Source organism: Phaethon aethereus (assembly GCF_964289735.1).
Source record: "Phaethon aethereus genome assembly, chromosome: 7".
Lineage (NCBI taxonomy): Eukaryota > Metazoa > Chordata > Aves > Phaethontiformes > Phaethontidae > Phaethon > Phaethon aethereus.
Window position 1 is genome coordinate 9,117,236 of NC_138583.1, and position 22,104 is coordinate 9,139,339.

The window sequence follows — 22,104 nt, forward strand, 5'->3', positions numbered from 1 at the left end:
AAGAGCAAGAGCAAACTAAATGAACAGACAGTTAATCCTGATTGTGGAAAGCAGTTCCAGGGAAGGACGCAGAGAGCAGTTCTGCATGGAGCCAGCTCACTGAACACACAAAACTCTGTTCTCCGTGCTCTCCATCCCTCTGGGCTGCTGAGAATGCTGGCCGTGGAGACTGTAGCTGTATGTTCCTGTAGCTAGCCTGTTGCCATCGTTACAGTTAAGCGAGTGAGATACCAATGCAGCGCACGGTAGAAGCGTAGCTTAACTCTTACAACTCTATTAACATCTTCAGAAAGGACAGAGAATAGTTTACCCTCTGCCTGGGCGGTGTGGCTGAAGGAAGTGAGAAATCCGCATTGGGTATTTTCCATTAGAAAATAGATTGTCATTTTCCTTTTTTTAAAAACAGTATGGATTAAACTACAGTTCCAATGGAATATCTACGGAAGCAAAATGCACATCAGGTCATACTCTTCTAATAGCTTTCTCAGCTTTACAGGAGCAAATGAGAAACTTATTTTTTTATTTTTTATTTTTAATTTTGGAGGACTATATTTTGTTATGCTTTCTCTTTAGGTAACTAAGCAAGAGAAGAGTCTCATGAAACCTCTTTACGACAGATACAGAATTCTCAAGAAACTTCTTGCAACTCCATCTTTGATCACAACAATTGTAAGTTTGAAGAACTGATATCCGTTCTCAAGAAAGCATAGTAAATGCTGCGTTTGATTTGAACCTGTGTGTCACTTTGGCAGCAATAGAACTGCTGATATTTGAAGAATCTGCTCATTGGTTAATGCAGGGTGTGGTTATTTCAAATAGAGCAAAAGCGCTGTAAAATTCAGCTTCTAAGCATGCCAGAGGTTGTAATGTATGGCAGCAGTTTCTGAGGCAATCACTTGAAGTGACTGGGTAAGAGGTGAAAGGCGGACGTTGGTTTTCTGTTATGGGTAAAACATATGCAACACAGAATGAAACCTATCTCCTTCCATGAAGCACTGTGGTGTCACTATAGCTGTCTTCCCTATTTTGCTGACGATGTTTGTCTCAATCACATAGGACATAAATATCATTTGTAGTACTTTAATTAATAATTTATCAATGTAATGTAACAGTACTGGTCTCACTGTGAGTAGTTAGTAGAATCTGGCTATTTGGAAGTTAATTAGCACGTCTCAAAAATACTAATCTAAGCGTAGTTGGGGCTGGGTTCATTTTAGAAATTATGAATTATTGTCTTGTTGGATGATAGCGGAGCTTTAGATGTCTTTGAAAAATCCAAGCGTAGATCTTTGTACACACACGGATATTTTATTTAAAAATGTAACTGAAGTTCCCTCGTGTTACTTCTTAGGAGCTTTGCTCCTTTGAGTTTTTGTGTTTAAGCCTTAGTTTCAAAAGCTCAACTTTTCTTCTGAGGATGAGGGAACGTGAGGAAGACAGTAAATTCACTCTATTTTGGTAGTTAATACCTGTAGCTACAAAACTGCGGGATCTCTACCTCCAGCTCTTGTTACAGTCAGAATTTCCGGACATAATACAAACAGTAGATGGTATAAGTTCCAGCGAGACTGCACTGCTTACGTAAATACAGAATGTTCTTTAAATCTTTGCTTCTTACAAAGGCTTTTAAGTAAAGAGAAATAAATTGCTGGCTAGAGGTACTCAGAAGCAGGGCCAGCTTCTGCCCTGTTTAGTCATGGTGGACAATACACAATAATTCGATGGGCTCCAGGAGACCTCTCATGAACCATCTTGGGTAGACCTGGGTAGAGCTTTCAATATGTGTAATCTATTTCAACAAATACACCCAGGAGGTTAAATCCTAATTCTTTATGTTGTCATCCCACTAATTGTTAGTATTCTAATGTAAACAAATCATTTAATAATGCTTTCTATTTTACAAGCAGGAGGAGGAAGACTCAGATGAAGACCGTTCTCAAAGCAGCCATGAGTTATCATCTGGTCCGGTATCTTGCCTCCCTGTTGATGAGCACCTCTGTTACTCTCAGGAGGAGAGTGAGCCTGCCTATGTTTCACCTCTGGATGAAAAGAAAGCTTTCAGGCAAACAGCTTTGTCTATGTCCAATTTACATGAGGCAACAATGTAAGTTCTGTCTTTCCCTCCCCCGCCCCCCGAATGTTTTACAATATTTCATGTAGACTTTGTAAATGAAACATCATCCGTATTTACTGCATGGGAATATTCTATGCCAAAGTGAGTGATTCAGTGTTTTCTTATGGGAGAAAAGAAAGAGGCAGAGGATAGTTGTTGTTTGGGCAGCATAACCTGTGGTTTCAGCTATTTTTTCAAACAAACAACTTTGTGCCAAGTCCATGAAGAGAAAGGTGATGGAATGTGAGCAGATAGATAGGAGAAATAACTACACGTACAGAGTGGTAGATGTGACAGAATGGCATTGTAAAGGTATGCGTACCTACATAAAATTGCTGCAAAATTTTTAGGTAGATAACTACTTTGTTTTGACTGCTTTGTAAGAACATAAGCAGAGTTCGGCCACACAGGATAGTGTGCTCCTGTGTGCACGCTGGCACTGACTGTGTGAGTGATGTAAAAATGCCAGAGACGTGAGGCATAGAAGCAGCAACAGGTGAGCCGAGTGCAGGACCTTGCAATACATGGTCACATGGGAGGCCATTGGAGGCATGTAAAATCAATTTCTTCCTTGCATGAGAATAGTTATTAGTGTCTGGCTGACCAGAAAACTTCAGGCTGCTCTCCTACCCTCCATTATAAAGCCAAAATAAAGTTGCCCTCCTGATCTGTAGTTAAGAATTTTGGGTTGCATGAGACACCATACCTCATGATGCACATAGGCTGTTACCACTCAGCCCTGACACTTGTTGAAGAATATGCCCTCCAGGAACAGATATGTTCTCACGGGATGGTATCTTTTTCTTGTGTTTTGGTTGGGAGCGCTCTTAGGTGCATAAATGAAGTTGCCTCGGCCCTACAAAAACGGAGAGTAAATAAAAATGTCTTGGTTTTCTATGTAACGAACTCACTCAACTATGAATGCAGTAGTTTGCTCACAAATGCTGTGAAGATATTTCTGCGCACTTTGTTATTACGGGGAAAAAAAATCAGCTGCATATGTCGTAACGGAATTCTTTCTCTGCTTAAGAACCTTATTCTCCAACTATCAGCTGAAACACAGCCTCCATAAATAATGATTCTGGGTAGCAGAACTAGCATTTCCGTTGCATCATAGTAACGTTTGGTTACAGCTGTTTTTTAGGTGCAGGGCTTGGATGTCGACTTACTTTATTAATTCAGTTACAGAGACGCAGAGCATTTCCTGTGAGATGCTGAGCCCTGTCAACTCCATTAATTCCACACAGAATTAAGACCACTAGCAAGGCTCAGTCCTGAAAGCTTATCTTCCCAGGTTGTCTATAAAGTCGCTGCCTTCACTTTATTAGGAGGGTGAGAATACTAGTAAAGGGGAAGGAGCACAACTGTTTATTGCGGGTGATGGTGCTACCAGTTATTATCCATAGCTGGAGGGACATGGTGGAGTGTCTCGGGGCACTGAGATCAGCACTTGCCACGGCCCATAGCAGCAGGCTGCTTATTACCCAAAGCCACTTTTACAACACTTCAAGCACACGGGGGTTTCATGTTCTTGTCTCTGGTTTACAGGCCCGTTCTGCTCGAACATCTGAGAGAAACAAGAGCAGATAAGAAAAGGCTTCGCAAAGCTCTGAGAGAGTTTGAGGAACACTTCTATAAACAGACAGGAAGGTAAATAACCAGCGCAGCAAAAGCTCTCACCTTCTCCCCTTTGGGCTCCTATGCAGATGTGTGTGTTTCTGCTAGGGTGGGTACTCTGCTGTGAACAGGCCAAAGAAGCTGCGGCTGGGGCCTGGAAGGTACCGTGGAGGTGCTTGGTCTCTGTGGAGATGTCTCTCTCCCTGCTCAGGCATCGCTGAGGACAGGCTGGATCTGGGGATCTCCCCGGACATGGCAGCAATGGGTGTAAACCCTGCCTCGGCACAGGATCTTCCCTGAGCTGAAGGGAGGCTGCTAAAGGGTCTTTCTCGAGGACCGGTTGGGCCATTTTTAAAAGCCCAGATCTAAAAACAGAAACCGCTGTTTCTTTCACCCATAGATAAATACTGGCTGCTTTTCACTCTTTGTTTATCCTCCTCCCTTCGTTTTGCAAACTTGTTTGCTGAAAATCGTGGAGGATACAGGAATGTAGTATTCTGGTAAGAGTTTTCAGAGCGCTATGTAGTAACTTCTCTGCATATTTAGGAAGGAGGTGGTTATGCTTGCATAGTTTACAAGAAAGAAAATTACTTACTGTGTGCAAAATCATACTGTGATTTCATTTCTGTCTATTAGAGCTTTTTGGTCCTGTCAACTTACTTATCTTTAGTCACCTACAAAAAAATAATCCAGCTGAATCCTGGTTAGTTGTTGCAGAATTAATTTTAAAGATTGTTTCTCCTCTTACTCATAAAAGTGATGGCACTTTCATTTGCTTCTCATAGGAGTCCTCAGAAGGAAGATCGGGTGCCAATGGCGGAGGAATACTCCGAATACAAGCACACAAAAGCCAAAATCAGGCTCTTGGAGGTTCTCATCAGTAAGCATGATATTTCCAAAACGATTTGAAGCAAATGCAATGCTGTGCTATTGTTCTCTAGCAAAAAACAAGCGAACAAACAAGTGATGAAAAAGAGGAAGTAGTTTTACAGGTCTTGGTCTGCTGCACAGTTATTTGACACATTGAGATTTCTGATGCACTTTACCAATTATTCTAGCTGGGATGAGAGAGGACAGCAATATGCAAGACTATTAAGCACGGGTGAGTGGACTATAGTATATATTTTTTTTCCTTTTGAGAAAGCCTTGAAGTAAGTGCACTGTGAGAATGTTAGAAATTAAAAGGACACTGAAGCATTGTAGATCCTCAGCCTGACCCCCTCTTAGTTTTAAACAAACAGTGTGAGGAAATGCTCTGCAGGTTTTTGGTACATCTTCGTACATGATAATGTACCACACATTTCTTTCCAGAATTAACAGGCGCTATAATTAAGTAAGTAAGTAGTGATGTCAGTTCTCAATGTGCTGATTCACTACATTAAAAGAAGAAACGTGAGCTTAAAACGAATGAAGGAAAGACTGGTGAACATACTGTCAAGACAGAGTTGCCATTTGATTCCAGTAGCCTCAAAGGAAGGTGCATACAAACAACCAGTGTCAGGATTTGGTCTAAAATTTCTGGGAGTAGAGCAAAGTGATGCTGCCTATGCAAAGGAAGGCGGACAGAACACGATTGCCACATGGAACTACTGGGGCGTTTTTTTTTAGAAATAAGAGAGAAAGTGTTTGGCAAAACAAAATAGATGATACAGTTTACTGGGAAGAGAGAAAACAAAGGTAGTGGCTGCTGTCCTTTTCACTATGGTTCACAGGACCTGGCTCATGGTACTTACAGGTCCGTAAATAGATCAACTACATGCTAATTTTTATTTCTGTATTAAACTTTGCACTTTATTTTGCCTGATGCTATAACTTTTGCTTTTCTGACTACCAAAGCTCGTTTAGACGCATGCACTTTGTAAAATGTCGAAGTATTTCTTGTGTTACAAATTGCCACATATATATATTAAAAGCAGACTAGATTATTGCATTATGCCAAGATATTTTGGATAGATGAAGTACATGGCACATAACTAACTAACTGAGTGTCACAGGTTTCTGATGAGGAACTCTAGACTTCTTGTTTACTAAAAATAAGATTATAAAAAAGGATATTTTTCCATTGGAATTATGCATCTTTCTTAACTTTCAGAGCACCACACTTTGTAATAGTAAGGAGATTTTTTTTCACTATTTGTGATGGACTATTTAACAGAAGGATTGTCAGTGGGTTTTGTACTAGAAATGAAAAGTGGGGATTCTGGGAAATACCTAGCCCAGACATAAAGGAAGGAAGAATTAAAAAAAAAGGGACTTGAATAAGTAAGTTGAGTCATGTTTAGTGTTTTGCTTTAACTGTCATTTTGTATTGACCACATGATACAGGCAACCTGTTTTCTATCTATCTCGGTAAGATGATTTTCATTTTATAAAGCCTATTATGTACCAACCATGTTTGTATTTATAGTGTATGTAATGGCTCAGCATGATTTTGAAGACATACACATTTTCCATTAGCTTGGAGGAAAAAGTATGAACACTAGAAAAGGAATTTTTTATTTCTCAGAGGTTTGTTGTTTCAGTGTACTCAATAATTTATAACTTTTATGAATCGGAAATGGTCTCCTTCGTAAATCTGTTTAATTAAAGTCATCTAGAGCAACAGGAACAGATACAGAGCTATTTGAAGTTTACAAACTACATCTTTGATAAGGGAAAATGATTTCATGACATATGTATACAATTGATATTAAAATGTAATCTATATATTCTATATGATTGTATAATATTTTATACAACAGTACAAATAAAATATTTTTCTATTATATTTATTATGTCGAGACACAGTTTCTGTTTTCAGTTAGCTAATATAAATAACATAAATAACACTGTCAAACAACACGGTGGAAGTGCTGACATTTCTAGGCTCTGAAATTTAAATCATGCTGCAGTTACAACCTTTCATGCTGTTCGGAGTTATCCCAGTATTTGTCCTGTAGTTAAAATGAATGCATATTTAAACACCATTTATAAGCAGTTATTTTCATTTTGCTAAAGCAGTTTATATAGGATTTTGTTATGTTTGGCAAGAAACAGAAAACAATTTTTGCAGCATCTAGGTATAAATGGTTGCCAGAAAGAAATCCAGGACTTCTAATCATTTAAAGCATCGGGGGAACAGAAGGGAAAGAGGGAGAGAAGAAATACTAAAAACGCTATTGGAGGTTTTGAAGACTCGTCTTTGCTTTTGGTGGCAGCAGCCTGTGCATGCTTCTGACAAAAATGTCTGACGATGGAGATGGGCAACGGAGGTGTGAAGGCTCCTAAGTAATGGGGGAAGTTTTAACGTCCAACACTGATATTGCAGGTCTTGCAGCTGGGATCTTTCTTTGCGTTTGCAGTAGACAAGCTCATTAGTTGGTGACCGGTAATTTCCGCAACTGTGCCGAGGGAGAGATCCACAGGATCAGTGTAAATTACTTCCAAAATAACATCCTGGGCATGATGGTAAACCATGACACCGTCGTCTTCATCGCAGGTCAGAAATTTATTATCTTTTATGTTTAGTTGAGGCAGGCGCTGCTTACAGAATTCGTCTCCTGGCGATCCAACAGGGGCGATAACGAGAATGACGTAGTGGTAGGCTGTGTACATGCAGTAGAAGTCTCCAAAGTACAAGTTAGTATTGGGGTTGAAGAGTTTTTCCGCTGCAATCTCAAACCTGTATCTTCCGTACGGTGAATCTTGCGGTGGCTTCCCAGTGTTAAACTCGGTGTTGCAGCTGAAGAAGATGCCTTCCAGCTTCCCACTGATCGGAGAGCCATGGCTGCCACTGTTATCCTTAACAGAGGGCTGCATAGCATTCCCGTGATGCTCTCTACAAACGAATGACTGGTATTGTTTATTTTGTAACACGCGGTAAAGAAAAAGGGCAAAGTTAGGTCGTCATGCTGGTTGGTAACAGTACTGAAGGGACACAAAGGAAAACTGTTAAACTGAAAACTGTGGTTAATGTCATGATCTTAGGACCAAGAAAATCAAGTGACACCAGGCTCAGAAAGAGCTAGAATAACTCCTGCTCAATGGGAAAAACCTGCTTTTCCTGTCTGGCTTCTGCGTCAGTTGCGAGCTGTGCAGGTGCTACACGCAGGCAAACAATAGGACAAACAAAAAAGCCCCCAAACCACCAATATCTTTAATGAGCTGATTTGTTCAGCCTTCCACTACAAGTCTAATGATAAACACATTTTAGTTTAATCACATGTCAAAAACTGCAAGTCAGTCTCAATGTGCTGAACAGACTAATGCATATTTTTAGCATAAGCAGTATATATTTCATACAGAAAACTGCCAGTGAAAGTTACTCACGAACAGTGTTTTTCAGAGAGCTTATAGGAAGGAATGTACAGTCTGCCATAGCTTTCTGCCCCCCAGATAATAATTTCAGGTCTAATTTTTCTACAGCTGAATCAGAGCAGAGCTGGGCACAGAGTATTAGGCAATTTGGTTGGTCTCCACTTTGGGTGGTGTCCAGCTTCTGCAGCACTAGTCTTAAGAGGAAAAAAAGTACAATGCTAACCTTTTTTTTTTTTCCTTTTGCAAGCTGAGCGCAGTTTGGTTTCAGTGAAAAGAAATGTTCAGTGTAACAAGTGAATTTTTAAAACCCTAAATCCCAAATTTCACTCAGCAGCAATAGGCTGCTAATTTTAGGAGAACAGCCTGAAACACCCCATCTCATCCTCTTTAGCACCCGAGATTTTACATATAGCAGAATGTTCCCCAGAACTTGTGCCCCACACAGCTCTGGAAGTGCCGCTCTGCGACTGCCTGATACCAGAAAGGGAAACATTCCCTTTTGTCAGCCATGCAAAACACCAGATTTACTAGGCACCCTTGGAAAATGCCTTTAGAGACATCGACAGATGAAAAATGCCTGAGGCTGGGGAGTCTTACATCCCTCTCGGGCTTTAGTTTTACTCTTCCCCCCCCCCCCCTCCTGTTTTTGTGTTTGTTTTTTTGGTTGGGGGGGGGGGGGTGTTTGTTTGCTTGCTTGCTTGTTTTGTGAGGAGAGGGGAAACTAGCCAAGACAGACTTCTCTTTCTGCTTTTAACTTGCAACAGCTCCAGGTAAAATGGTGCTGTGTGGGAGAGGGTTAAACTTGGTTAAAGTGGGAGGTAGCAGTCACAGCAAAAAAATTCAGTGTATACATACTGGGTTAATTTAGAGCTGTTTTGTAATGTCTCCAACTGTGATTTTTTTCATTACTGCCAATTTCCTCAGCAGCAAACAGCAAATCTTAATTTTGACTCTAAGATAAATTTCAAAAGTTTTCTGTACCATTGAAATACTCCATAGTTAATGTCCCAAGCCCTGTGTCACAAGACATGGATTGGGGTGGGGGGTACATAATTGGTATTTTATGACTGAACTGATTACTTTGGGGGGGGGGGGGGCGGAATCCGTTTGAACAAGCACGGCCTCTGCAACCTGAACAGCCAGGCTTCTTGCAGTTCCATCTCTGTGGCAAGATACTGACATCCAGTGGCCAATTAGGCTAACTATAGGTCACTCTTCCCGGGGATCTAAGCTGCTCTTCGGCGCTCCCAGCCGAGGGACGAGAACACTACTTTACAAGCTCAGACTTTCACCCCCTACGTTTAGGGGTTGCTGCTTTAGCACGGTTACGACACCAGACAAGGGTTTTTTCCTGAAAGGAGGCATGTGGTAGGGTTTTTAACGCAACGTTCAGAAGGGTGCATTGTGGAAGGACTAGCCCTTGTGACCATATTTAGTACATTTCTGTCCAGGAAAGGCAACCGTGAGACAGTTACAGGCATTCGGGCTTCACACTGACCTGGTAACACGCACCTTTTTGTCTCTCTAGCTCACTAACAGAAGGGAAAACAAACTAGTCTCTATTTCTATTGAACCAAGAAAGAACATAACAGGAGGGAGGGGAAAAGATACAGTGCAATCAATTAGCATCACATTTGGCAGAACAAGGCCAAAACCACAGCTATAAACGCACCTCAGTGGCAATTTTCAACGCTCTATGAACACAAATGCAGGTGCGCTATGGTTACACAGCTGAAAACAAAGCTATACGAGAATCAGAACCACCACAGGCATTTCCCTTCTCTGGCATCTAGCAGATGGCAGCAGATAAAATAAATAAAGGATGGCAGCAGAGATTTACGAGGTCCTCAAAGACCCTCAACAGCTGCAATTCATTCTCTGCCTCCACTAAGTTTTGCTGCTTTGTCAGTATGTGCAATAAAGTAATTCTTCCAAAACACAGAAGGGAAAGAGCAAACCCCACGCTCTGGAATAGACAAGACACTCCTGGATTCAAGCAGGTACTCGTGACTACAAAGTGGGAATGTTTCTGAGGGTGGTGTAGTCTGCTCTTTGGATTCCCCCCAGTATTTTTTTAATTCAGCAGTTTTAAAAAACTTTCAGTTCTAGACAGGTACTAGTGCGACGCCCACATAAAACTGGAACTATGTGGCACAGCAGCCGCCCTGTCTCCCCACGCATATTAGAGCGGCATAGTCAGTGCTGCCCCCCTTCCAACACAGTGCTGCAACAGGTGTCGACACTCTGCTTACCTCTCATCCACGTTCTTCTAATGGTGGAAGGTTACCACTGCACGGTGGCTGCTCCTGCTCAGTCAGTACATGATCTTTGAATCCTTCGACTGGAAAGTCTTCTTTTCTATTGTAATGATGCTTCCAGTTTCAAGTGTGAAGGCACACTGCGTCTCCCACAGGAATAAGGAACCTACCTCCAGCTATCCCATGTATCCATTCCAACTGAAGCACAGTGTTGTAAAATTGCCTAAACATCATCCCCTCTCACTCCCCACATGATCTGTAAATTAACATTGGGATTGCAGAGCCCCAGTTACTACATTTGGGCATAGAAATGGAGCGGTTGTACATGGAGAGCAAATTCTTGAGACGGAACTCTTTTATCTGCGGGCAAATGCCTACACACACACTTGTGCTCTCCTACTATTAGACACCTCACTCTGAATTTCTTAGTACAATACAAGTATTTGGCCACTAAACACTCCATTATGATAACAGACCCTTTAATCAGGCTGGAGACCCCGTGAGTACTCCAGTTTCTGCTTCAAAACACAAACTTTATTGCCTAATGGCAGTGCCGAGTTAAGCAAGGTGGAAGAAATGAGTTGTATTTTATGCTTTCCCTTCTTCTGAACTGGCAATAAAGCGTAGACATTCTGCTCTAGCTTTAGCACAGCTGCCTCCATTTACTTATTTTCATTACTCCCTTAATTTTCCAAACAATTTTGCATATGTGTACTTTCTTACCTGATATAATCAAAGTACTCTTTGTGCTGATTCCGATAAAACACAGACAGTTTAAGCATACGGCCTGCAATCACTTCAGCTTTTTCCAGTAGCTGTGTTAGGTGAACTTTTGAATAATCTGGAAAGAAAAAGACAATCTGCTAGTATGGGGGGCATGAAAAACCACAATACTCTCCAAAAGCTACACAAATGCGCAGACTTAAAATTGGGAACAGAGCCTTGGTAACATACCTCACATCATGCAGCAGCTATATGGAAAGCGTATAGACCAGCGCCAGTTTCCAACAGTGGCAACAGACAAACAGCAGGAACAGGCATGGTTGATTCCCCCTGGGAATACTCTGCAAGCCTACAGCAGCCCTGCACTCGGAATTGCTGGTGTTAGAGCTGGATTCCCTGTATCTGGGACCACAGACAACTGCCCTCTCTGGCTTATGCCATTTGATAAAAACTGTTTGCTACAGTGTACCCAGTCGTGAGCCAGTAACAACTGACATAACTAAAAAAGCTTGCTTAGGGCGCAGCCTCAAGGGCATCTCAACCAACACGGGACTCGGAGAGCTCGCCTCAGCACTCAGCTTTCACACAGGCGAGCACATTGGCGCTAGGTGACCAGCATCAAAGGAAGAGACTTCTAAATCAGTGACAGGCTATACTGATCCTCGAGACAGGGCCTTGGTGGTGCGCAGGCTTTGCGGCAGGCAGAGAAGTGAGAGCAGAACCTCTTAAGAAAGCTGTCTGTTAGGGAGCTGCCACTCCGTCTTTTCTCCACAGGTGCTAGTAGCCAGCAACAGGCACACAAGTGGCCCTGCTCCACTTCGGTTCACCAGCCTCCTTTCCTAGCCTGAGACAAGCAGTGGGGCCAGGCACAGCACTTTTGGCAGCTAAGCTATTGCAGAACAAAGGGGCAGTCCAGCTGCCTCATCGTTACCGCGCCAAACCTGAGCACACACAAATCCTAAAGTTAGAATTCCAGTTCCCAGTGTGACTGCTGTAACGCTCCGAGCCGAGCTGGCACTGGTAGATGGCTAACCCACTCAGGCCGCAAAGCCAGTGTTAATTGCATACATCCTGTGGTGCGTGTTTCCTCAGCGATATTACCTGCTGTGCAAAATTCAATGATTTCACTCCACTCGGAAACAACATAATCGCCGTCAACTTGCTTTGATGCTGTCTGCACTGCTACTGTGTATTCTGTTCTTGGGCTCAAGAACCAGTGCCCGCGGACCGTCATAGGCAAAGGAACAGCTTTGGCCACCAGTTTAGTGGGTACATCCTGATGGAAACAAAAAGAACACCACACAAGTCAGCAGTGCAATCAAACCAATCCACCGCCCCTTCCTTTGTTGTTTTTGCAATGTCATCCCCAACCCCTGGCTCTTCTGTGTAAACCTCAGTTACTTCTTACAGTCCATTGGTGCAGCAAAGTTTACAGGGTGGCCAAGGACAATGGTCTAAGGTCTGCTTTAAGAGCTACGGTGATAACCTGCATGTACGAGTTCATTACTAGTTCCACGTGGCTACAGACTGATACTATCACACGTAGCCCGAATATGTCATTCAGCCTAGGGCCATTTGTGCGGAACTATGCAAACAGAGAAAGACATGCTACTGAGCAAAAGGATATCTTAATTTAATTGCTCCTTGTGCTCTCATTGCCACTGTTTTCTTTCAGTCAGTGTAACCAAACAAAATTCCTCCGGCTGTCAGTCAGTCCAGCTATATTGCTGTTGATATCTTCCAAACTAAACTTCAACAGAGAAAATTAAATGTGTTGTAGAGTAACTTTGTTTTACAGGTATCAAAATACCCTTATGTACAGGAAGAGCCAGAACAAGCCAAACACGCAGCTAGATAGTTTGTGCCTGCCTTTGCACTGCTTGCTTCCCACCCTGCCACCATTTCAAATACTCCATTTTGCTCCATTTCAGATAACGTCCATAGCTGTCCACCTATAAATACTAGCACAGTAGTCCCTTAAGAAAAAAAGAAACAGAAACGTTTGCTGTTCATGAGCTGTAAGCAGGGTCTTAAAGATTTTTTTTTTTTCCTGGCCTTCTATTGTGGAAAAACATCTTTCTTTCATTGTTTTTCTGTCAGCAAAAATAGTCTTTGGTTTCTGTGTTAAGAAACTGTAAAATTAGCAGCTTGTGCTATTACAAGAACTGAAATGTGATTGATAATCAAGGGTAAGGTTTTTTTGTCACGATTTCTTTTTTGCTAATTCTCGTTTAAATCAAATAACAGTTGGGATAAAGCTTCCTCTGTGAAGGATTCGGTTGTGCACTCTGAAATAATATATAAAAGATAGAGAAAAATTACGAGGGAAAATGAAAGAAACTCCAAATGACGTTTAAAGCTATCACCCTGGAATTATACTGCAACAGCATCCCAGTGGACTGAATTTGCTACTGCTAATGCAGTCAGCAGCTGCTACAGTTACTATCATTAGTCTTCCTGTCATCTTCTCTTTGGCTGTGGTAAAAACTGCCTCCACCTCGGTCAGGTCTCTGTGCCCACAACCCAGTTTTGCCCCCATTAATTGTGTCAGTTTTCCTGTAACATTAAAAGCCTCCTTACCCCATCCGTCAGAGCCTTACCTTCCAGCTCTGCACCAGGAAACTCTTCTAACTGTTACCAAAAAGGGGCAGACTACGTAAAACCACTAAATAGAGGGGTTTATCTCTTGCACAGTTGGGGAGGAGAGGCAGGTATGATGCTTTGCGTAACTCTAATCTGTCATTCTTTTTCTAAGCAAACACTTCTCTTTTTTTTTTTTTTTTTTTCTTTTTTTTAAGGTCGCTATACTGACCTCAGGAAAAAATGTTGAAATGTTCATGTTGAAATTTCTCTGGGGATTCTCCATTTCTTCCTTTCATCTGCTCGGCTCTCATCCCCAGCTGAGCCCCCAAAGCAGTGCAAAGGAGGTTATATGCCAGCTCAAGGACAGCCAGGATTCTGGAGTGGCAGATGGCTGCTCCAGCACCAGCACACATCAGACAACTCTAAAGGTACCTAGACAGCAATAACAACCTGGAAGAATGGAATAACTAAGCAGCGAGGTATACGAGTCACACTACCTCTCTCCGTTTTGGGAAAAGATGCCTGCTTTGCAGTCTCGTTTCACCGCCAAAGCAGCAGCTTTTAGTTTTTGGCTTTCTCCCATTTTATCTTACCCTTCCCTTTGCCAGGTCTGTTCGTAGGACACATTGTGGGAATTCAGTATGCCCAAGTTCTAGTTCTAGTTTTGCTAAATATCTGAGCCTCATTTCCTACTACATGGGAATAATCATACTTCCATACGTCAAAGTATGCAAATTGCATTCAGAAAAAGACAAAGTCTTATTAGAATTCTAGTCTTTACATACTACTACCAATACAAACCTCTTCCTTCACAGATACAATGTCAATGGTCATAAATAGGAAAACTGTATGCACCCTAAATATGCTGAATACACTTTATATATTTGCCAAAAGAAGTAGTGGTGAAAGGACGAAATCATTCATGTACGCTCTCCCAGGTACACAAGGGACACAAGCAGCTCCCTCTCCCGAGGCACAGCATCTATCTACCTACCAGGTTAATTCTATATCCCAAGTCACCTGCTTACGGCCATGTGAGCAAACAGAGACTTAACACTAACTCTCTACAAGTTGGAAAATAGTTTAAGCTGGTCATCTGGGTTTACAACCTGTGAGGGAGACAGGCACTTGCAGACAGTGACTTACCCTACCCATAAGCAATGTAAGGAGGATTTTTTTTTTCCCCTGAAGATGCCCATCTCCTTCCACAGCCTGACAGGTAGACGACTCCTGAAAGTAAGTCCCAATGCTCTTTTTTATAACTAAGTGGTAGGGCTCACTCTTTTCTTTCTAAAAAGCTCTGCAAGGAGAAGGGGCAGTGATATCCTTCCCCTTTACACAACAGCTTTGTTATGAAGGCAATGGATGGCTGGGGGCCGGTTCAGTGGCTTTGGGATTCTGGAAGGATTCAGTCCCTGGTGCTGCAGCTGCCAGGTTATCAGCTCCCTGCCCAGCAGTCTGCCGCTGAGCCTCAGCTGGGGAAGGATGCAAGTGTCTAACCACACAAGGGTTAGGGCAAATTTTGGATTTAAGCAATTTTTAATTTCTCAACAAAAGCTCATTGTAAAAAGTGTGTTAAAAAAATTAATTAGTACTGAAGATGCATGAAAGCAAACACATATGTGCTCTGGCAGAGATAGGTGTTAGAGTATTCAGCCTGTGTGGTTCTCTTGCCCACTCTGTCTGCTGTCTGGATTTCCATCATTCTGTCCGGGGGTGGGGGGAAAACAACCACACAAAAAAAAGCTTTACCAAGTCACTAACACAATTAGTACCAGGAAATTTTAAAGTTAATTCTGACAAGACATCCAACTTGAAATTCATCATTTTGGTTCATAGACTTCAGCCTCCTGATCTTACAAAACCAATTACTTCTCTCCTTTGACTAAACGCTTCATCACAGTAAAAAGCCAGGGAATTGCTGAGAAAAAGAAAATAAATCTAATGGTTTATCTTTATTACCCTACCAATATCCTTGTTTTTTCCTCTCCATTTTAACACTACTCTCATCTCTGTGATACAGATTTTGAAGTGTATATAGAGTTTGATCTGCTAGGGTGGCTCTACCTTTTACAAAAACAAATGATACAACTTTACACCATTTTGCACATGAATGAAAAAACATGTAGATCAAGAAAGTGAAAGAAATTTAAAAGAATCCATGCCAGTAAGCATTTATATTTGAAGGTGTATTTATTTCTGCAGTATAAAATTGGAATTCAAATTCAAAGACTCTCAGGCCAAAAGTAACAACAGTGAGGAAAAAAACAAACATACCCTACTTTATTTGCTATTACAATTAAAAATGTGTCATAATAAATGCCTATTGTAACATTAAATTTGGTAGTGCTTTGCACACTGGAAACTAGCAACTGCAACATCTTGGCCAAACACATAAAATTCTGAATTTCAAGCAGTAGTAAATGATTTTTCATTACGTTTAATGCATATGTTACTTCCAACCACATTAAAAAAAAAGAAGTCAAATAAGGAAATGTCAAAATTATACACCTGCTATTAACAGAAATCACAGGAAAAATACTCTCACAATAAAAAGACTCAGAGAAATTGTTGGAAGTATTTCCTGGTTATCCCACTGGCTTATAAACCAATAGTAATTTAGGTGTTGATAGAATTAGAGCTCTCATATTTGTCTGGATAGATATTTGTGCCTTGGCAAACCTTATCTTTTAGAGATGTTGCCAACATTGTTTTTAAATTCAGAGATGATTTTGTTGTTTAATCTTCTATCTCATTTCATGTTTCTCTGGACATCTCAGTATTTCAACTATTCTGAGGTGAAAGCAAATGTTGCTGGATTTGCTAAGTGGAGATTCTGTAATGCATGCAGTATGTCCCTGCATCAGTGACTTGAGGAAAGAGGCCAGATGAATATTCAGGTCACAGTGCTGAATGCTGCAAACTAAAATTGCTGGAAGCCTTCCTAGAAGTGCATTAGAATTTGTGACTCTTCTGCTGAAATGACATGTGTTGCTCTCACGAGTCTGTCACTGAACAAGGACAGGCGCAGAATACATAAATTGTTTAAATAATGATTAAGAACTAGTCAGGAATAAAAATGTCTGTCTTGCAATACATTGTACAGGTTCCAAAACTGTTTTCAAATGACACAGAGAAGGCAATGTTCAGTTCTCTATGAAACAAATGTATTTCTGTGTACAAACACACGTGCTAGAGACAGAGAAGGTATTCTGAGTTTAAAAAAAAAAAAAAAAAAATCAGGTTAATCAAAACCCACCTTTGCTGGATATCCAATATCTGTTTCCCATGGTCTGGCTTTGAAAGGTTAATAAAACACTGAGATTCATCTCTTTAAAATCAACTATTTCTACCTTGATTTTTAAAGGGAAATTACCTTGTGTTTAAATTTGTTGGAGTTCTTGTTTTCTTTCTTGTTGAGATCAATGAAGTAATGAGTAATGCGGTCCTTGGATTTAGAATCCATGTCCCAAGAAATCTTGAAGGAATCACATGTGATGTTACTTATTTTGATGTTGTGTGGGACCGGAAGTTCCTCCATCTCTGCAATCCCACTATCTTGTGATTTATTCCCTGCATAAAAAATAAACATGATTCATCCAGTTAAAGACCTGTTAGATACCCGTTTTCCATGCTCCAATACAATTACATTTCTGAACAGCCTTTTACAAAGTCTCATAGGTGGTACTCAGAAGCAACTATGAGGTACAATTACACAAGTCTTAACGTCAGTGATGGGAAATATTGGAAAGGAATGGAATTCCTCACATGAATAAGCACTAATAACATGTGAAAGGGCTGCAAAGGCTGGCTAGTATCACAGCTCTGTGCAGTTGCAGCTTGAGAGTAAGAAACATTTGGAGCTATCTGGTGCCAAAATGTTAAGATGCCAGCAATGGCCACAGTTAACAACATGCCCCATCCATACCTGTCAATGAAATAGATACACATAGAAAGACTTATCCTAAACCTATTTTTCAAGCACAAAGTAAAACCAGTCTCTTCAAGGTTTATAGATGGTGCATGTATAAACACATACATATATACATATATACAATACTATCTCCTTTGCAGTGAAACAATTAACAGTGATGACTTTGTTGAGCCACAGTAAAAAGGACATAGACACCAATTTCATTTTCATGTCTTTATTTTCTCTATTCTATTTGCCCAGCGGAGACCCTGCAGTTTTCTTGCTGTGCGGGTTTTGGCTGGGATAGTTATTTTTCTTCCTAGTAGCCAGTATGGGGCTATGGTTTGGATTTGTGCTGGAAACAGGGTTGATAACACAGGGATGTTTTAGTTACTGCTGAGCAGCGCTTACACAGAGTCAAGGCCGTTTCTGCCTCTCAGCCCACCCCACCAGCGAGGGGGCTGGGGGTGCACGGGGAGCTGGGAGGGGACACAGCCAGGACAGCTGACCCCGACTGACCACAGGGATATCCCATACCATATGGCGTCACGCTCAGCATATAAAGCTGGGGGAGGAGGAGGAAGGGGGAAGACGTTCAGAGTGATGGCGTTTGTCTTCCCAAGTACCCGCTACACGTGAGGGAGCCCTGCTTCCCTGGAGATGGCTGAACACCTGCCTGCCCGTAGGAAGTGGTGAATGGATTCCTTGCTTTGCTTTGCTTGTGTGCACGGCTTTTGTTTTCCCTATTAAACTGTTTAATTTCATAAAAGAGTTTGGTTGGTTTTTTAAAATTTAATAAACGTGTTTTCTCACTTTTACCCTGCCAATTCTCTCCCCCATCCCACCAGCGGGGGGAGCAAGCAAGCAGCTGTGTGGTGCTTGGTTGCTGGCTGGGGCTAAACCACAACACTTGGGAAGTTTTTTCTACTTTCTCTAAGTGCAAATGGTAGATGAACAAATGACCATTGACCCCCAAAAGCGTCACAGGTTCTAAAATTAGGTCTTCCCTTGGTTCCCAAGGCAACCTTGTAGTAGAGCTTTCTGTGAACGTTAAAACTCAGAAACATTAGGTGATCTTGTACTACATGAGACACAAGTCAAAAGCGAACAATTAAAAAAAAGCAGAAAGATGAGAAAAAGGAGTCGGTAAAAAGGAAAAAAACAGAAGATTATGTAAGAGGGGCAAAGAAACAGAGCATTAAAAAAAATCAAACATAGATAAGAACAGAAAGAAACAAAGGAGAGAAACAAGCCTAATATCTGCGTAAGAGAGGAAAGATCCCAAATTCTGTCCAGATGAGGAAGATAAGAAGCCCATGCAGAGATGTGAAGAAACACATTGTCAGAATTATTTTTAGTCACATCTAATTGTAGAAAAAGATAGTATTTATACTTCTGTCATAACTGATAAAAAACTGGCCACAGAAGGTGAGTCTGGTCAGTAACAATAATAAAAATTTGACTTGGAAATCATTATGGACATTTCAACCTCTTAATATACACTGTCAAAGAATTATACCAACACCTCAGTGCAGGAATATTAAGGTTGGCCTGACTGTTCAAAACTCTCCTTACGGGTATTTGAAATTCAATCCCAGAGTCTGCAAAACCCATAGATTTCCAGCTAGTATTCTGAATAAAGTAATTTTACTCATGATTTCAAGAACCAATAGCAACACTTTCTCTATTTTTGTTCCGTTTTATGCATCTACATCCAACAGGTTGTCTATTCTTCAAACATCCTATTGCTTTTCTTTTTCCTTTTCCATTAATATCAAAGTCAGATAGTGCATGCTCTTGCTCAAAATCCTACCCTATCTGTGCCATCCACAATGACATTTTCAACAGCTGCGCTGGCTGCAATAGGCTCAGAAATACCAGTCATTACTGAAAGCTTTCTCTTCATATGAAATACATGGTAAGTGCTTTTCCCAACATGAGATTTCAGAAAGCCAGCAGGTAGAAAATGGCATTGCCTTCTTTTGTAAGGATTTTGTATTTGAGAAATGACTGAAAGCTCAACCAGGTACAGTGAAAAGGCTACATATGATCGCTCTTCCAGGAGTGAGGCTCTGTGTTTAAGCAGAAGACGAAGTGAGGCTGCTGAGGTTCTCAGACCTCCTGGAGAGCTGGACGGACTCGGATCCCAGCACACTGAATAACCGAATAAAGACCTGAACAGACACGCAGTCAGGAAATCCAAGCCATATACATACCCACGATACGTTAATATGCAACTTCTTTGCTTCAAAAGTGAGCTGCTATACTCCATACCTATGGGCCTTAGCTGTGTAGCAAACAGCCAAGGTAGTTTGAGCTTCAGGTGACATGTGCAAGCAATAATGACCGTTGACAAAAAGTAACAGAGGTGAAAAAAGATTTTGTTCAGAGCACACTGATGACAGTCAAAGAGCAAAAGTGCTTCTGTAAGTGGGTATTGTTTTCAGTGCAATTCTTGGGATTAATGTCTGGCATACATCTTTAGATGTCTGCACTCCTGATCCTTTTAATTTCTTTGCTTAAGAAGTGAATAAATAGTTGAAGTAAATGTCTAGCAGAAAATCTCCAGGTAATTTTTAACACAATATAAGTCTGAGAAAAAGAAACCACTTGCATTACTATGTGCTAAGCTATCTTCTTTTTGTGATGGATCAAAATCCAAAATAAACTATTTCCTGAAATCTTTAAAGCTCTTTGAAAGTGAAAAAAAAAAAATCATTTTACATATTTTGAAATACAAACAGAATACGAACAGAATATGAAATAAGAAAGTAAAATACCTCAAAATCATCACCAGCAAGCAATACTACCTTTTTCCTTCTATTTAGAATATGAAGTATCTGTGATATTTGTAATGCATACTTAATATTTTGATACATATTTGTATAGTCCTGGATGCCAAAATCCATTGAGTTGACAGGCAGTAATGGGAACCTGATAATGATACATAGTGTTAATAAGGAGAATGATGATTCAGTGAGTATTGGTAACTGGTGACTTTTGAGTAGCAATCGGTGCAGCATTGCATGGGAACAAGGAAAGAAAGGACAGAGCATGAAAAGCATGCTTTTGCTCTCTTAGACCTGACTGATCGATCCTAGGAACCAAACATGCAGGTATTAGACCAGCTTTGCCCACCAAGAAATTTTGAAGCAGCATTCTCTTGTAAAGCATAAGCTCTAACTCAGAATCTGGATCCTGCAAAAAACTAGTGCTTTTCAATGTTAGGAGCAGCATTTTGTCCTGAGATGTACTGGAATATGACAAAAATGTGAGATACAGTGGTTGACATCACTGTACCATAATTAACTAGAAGAAACGAAGATGACAGGGTAGCACAGAAGGAGAGTAAAAATATCCCATCCAGTCTGATAACATATGTGCATCACTTATAACAACTACATAATGTGGAATATATCCATTAGAGTTTATCAATATTATAAAAGCATTACAACTACTCTAATGTGTAGTTATATAATTATAAGATAAAATAGTAAGAATGGGCAGAATTTTCAATAGCAGAAGGGTAACTTTGAGCTAACTTGGAAGTCAGGTGTTTAAGAAAATACTACTATCTGCTGTTAAAGTGGGGGTTCAACTAGGGTCATATTGTCACCAATATGACAACAATACTGTCAATCAAACCACTTAAAAATGCTGGCTGCTACAAAAGGCTGCTTAGTGGCCTACAACTGTTAAAACTGGAGACTTTGGGTGTGTGGTAAGTCAAATGCAGGTGTCATGGAGATCAAAAACTGACAGATACTAACATAAAAATGTAACATATTTGTACCTTGCCTTTTTTCCACTTGTGCTTTGGTGAATATTTTGAATTGTTTTTCATACTGGAAAGCATGTCCACTTCAAGACACTTCTTTATACCAGGATCAATTTAAAGTATAGATCAACATCAGGAAAAAGGATGTCTACTAAAAGCAGAAATAGCAGCTGAACTTACTCAAAACCAGCACACAGTTGCCCTAAAGCACTCCAAAACTCCAGCTGAAAGGAAGTTAGTTCTGTTACGGATGTGAAAATAGGCGGAGAAGACCTTAGAACTGGCTGCTTTCATGTTAGTCACTTTGCCACTCCACTGAGGCTAAACTGATCTTTCTTTGATGAAGCATCACGACACATACAAACATTGAAAATTAAAGTAGCATAGGAAATGCTGCTCTGAACAGCTTCATATCTAATTAAAATAGATCAGCTTCCAATTAAAATGCTACTTCATTTTGCACATTCATTTTGCTTCAACACTGGAAGCCACTGTGGGACTGGATAGAAACCCTGCTTTCAGGTCTGTTTTAGGCAGAAACAGAAGAGCTAGTAGTCAAACAAAGCTGGTCTACCCTGCCAAAAAAATTAGGCATGCCATCCCTGGGTGCTGCAGAAACACCTCTGTTTTCACAAAAAAACAGTTCACTTTCAGAACAAGCAAAAGGGCCCAGTGATTCTTGACCTGTAGAATAGAAGTCAAAGACCACTCATGTGTGCATAGGTCACACTGGAAGCATAAGACTTTAAATTTCTTCAAAGCCAAAGAATAAATACAACATGCCAGCTTTACTGAGATCAGCTGGAGAACTGCAAGATTAATG

General features: G+C 40.8%; 2 protein-coding genes across 2 annotated transcripts in view; one reads left to right on the forward strand and one right to left on the reverse strand.

Moving 5' to 3' along the window:
* The window catches only part of FAM13C (family with sequence similarity 13 member C), a gene marked incomplete at both ends in the record, with an annotated part of 127,320 nt that extends 122,681 nt beyond the window's left edge, over positions 1–4,639 (forward strand). Inside the window, 4 exons of the mRNA XM_082002398.1 lie at positions 574–669; positions 1,905–2,104; positions 3,662–3,763; positions 4,516–4,639. Of these exons, the coding sequence (XP_081858524.1) occupies positions 574–669; positions 1,905–2,104; positions 3,662–3,763; positions 4,516–4,639 (522 nt within the window). The remainder of the gene's footprint in view (positions 1–573; positions 670–1,904; positions 2,105–3,661; positions 3,764–4,515) is intronic.
* A 2,168-nt stretch (positions 4,640–6,807) lies between these two features.
* PHYHIPL (phytanoyl-CoA 2-hydroxylase interacting protein like) overlaps positions 6,808–22,104 on the reverse strand; it is a 36,408-nt gene continuing 21,111 nt past the window's right edge. The window contains exons 2-5 of the mRNA XM_082002518.1: positions 16,967–17,163; positions 12,109–12,283; positions 11,008–11,125; positions 6,808–7,547 (exon numbers count right to left, since the gene is read on the reverse strand). Of these exons, the coding sequence (XP_081858644.1) occupies positions 7,013–7,547; positions 11,008–11,125; positions 12,109–12,283; positions 16,967–17,163 (1,025 nt within the window). The 3' untranslated portion in view covers positions 6,808–7,012. The remainder of the gene's footprint in view (positions 7,548–11,007; positions 11,126–12,108; positions 12,284–16,966; positions 17,164–22,104) is intronic.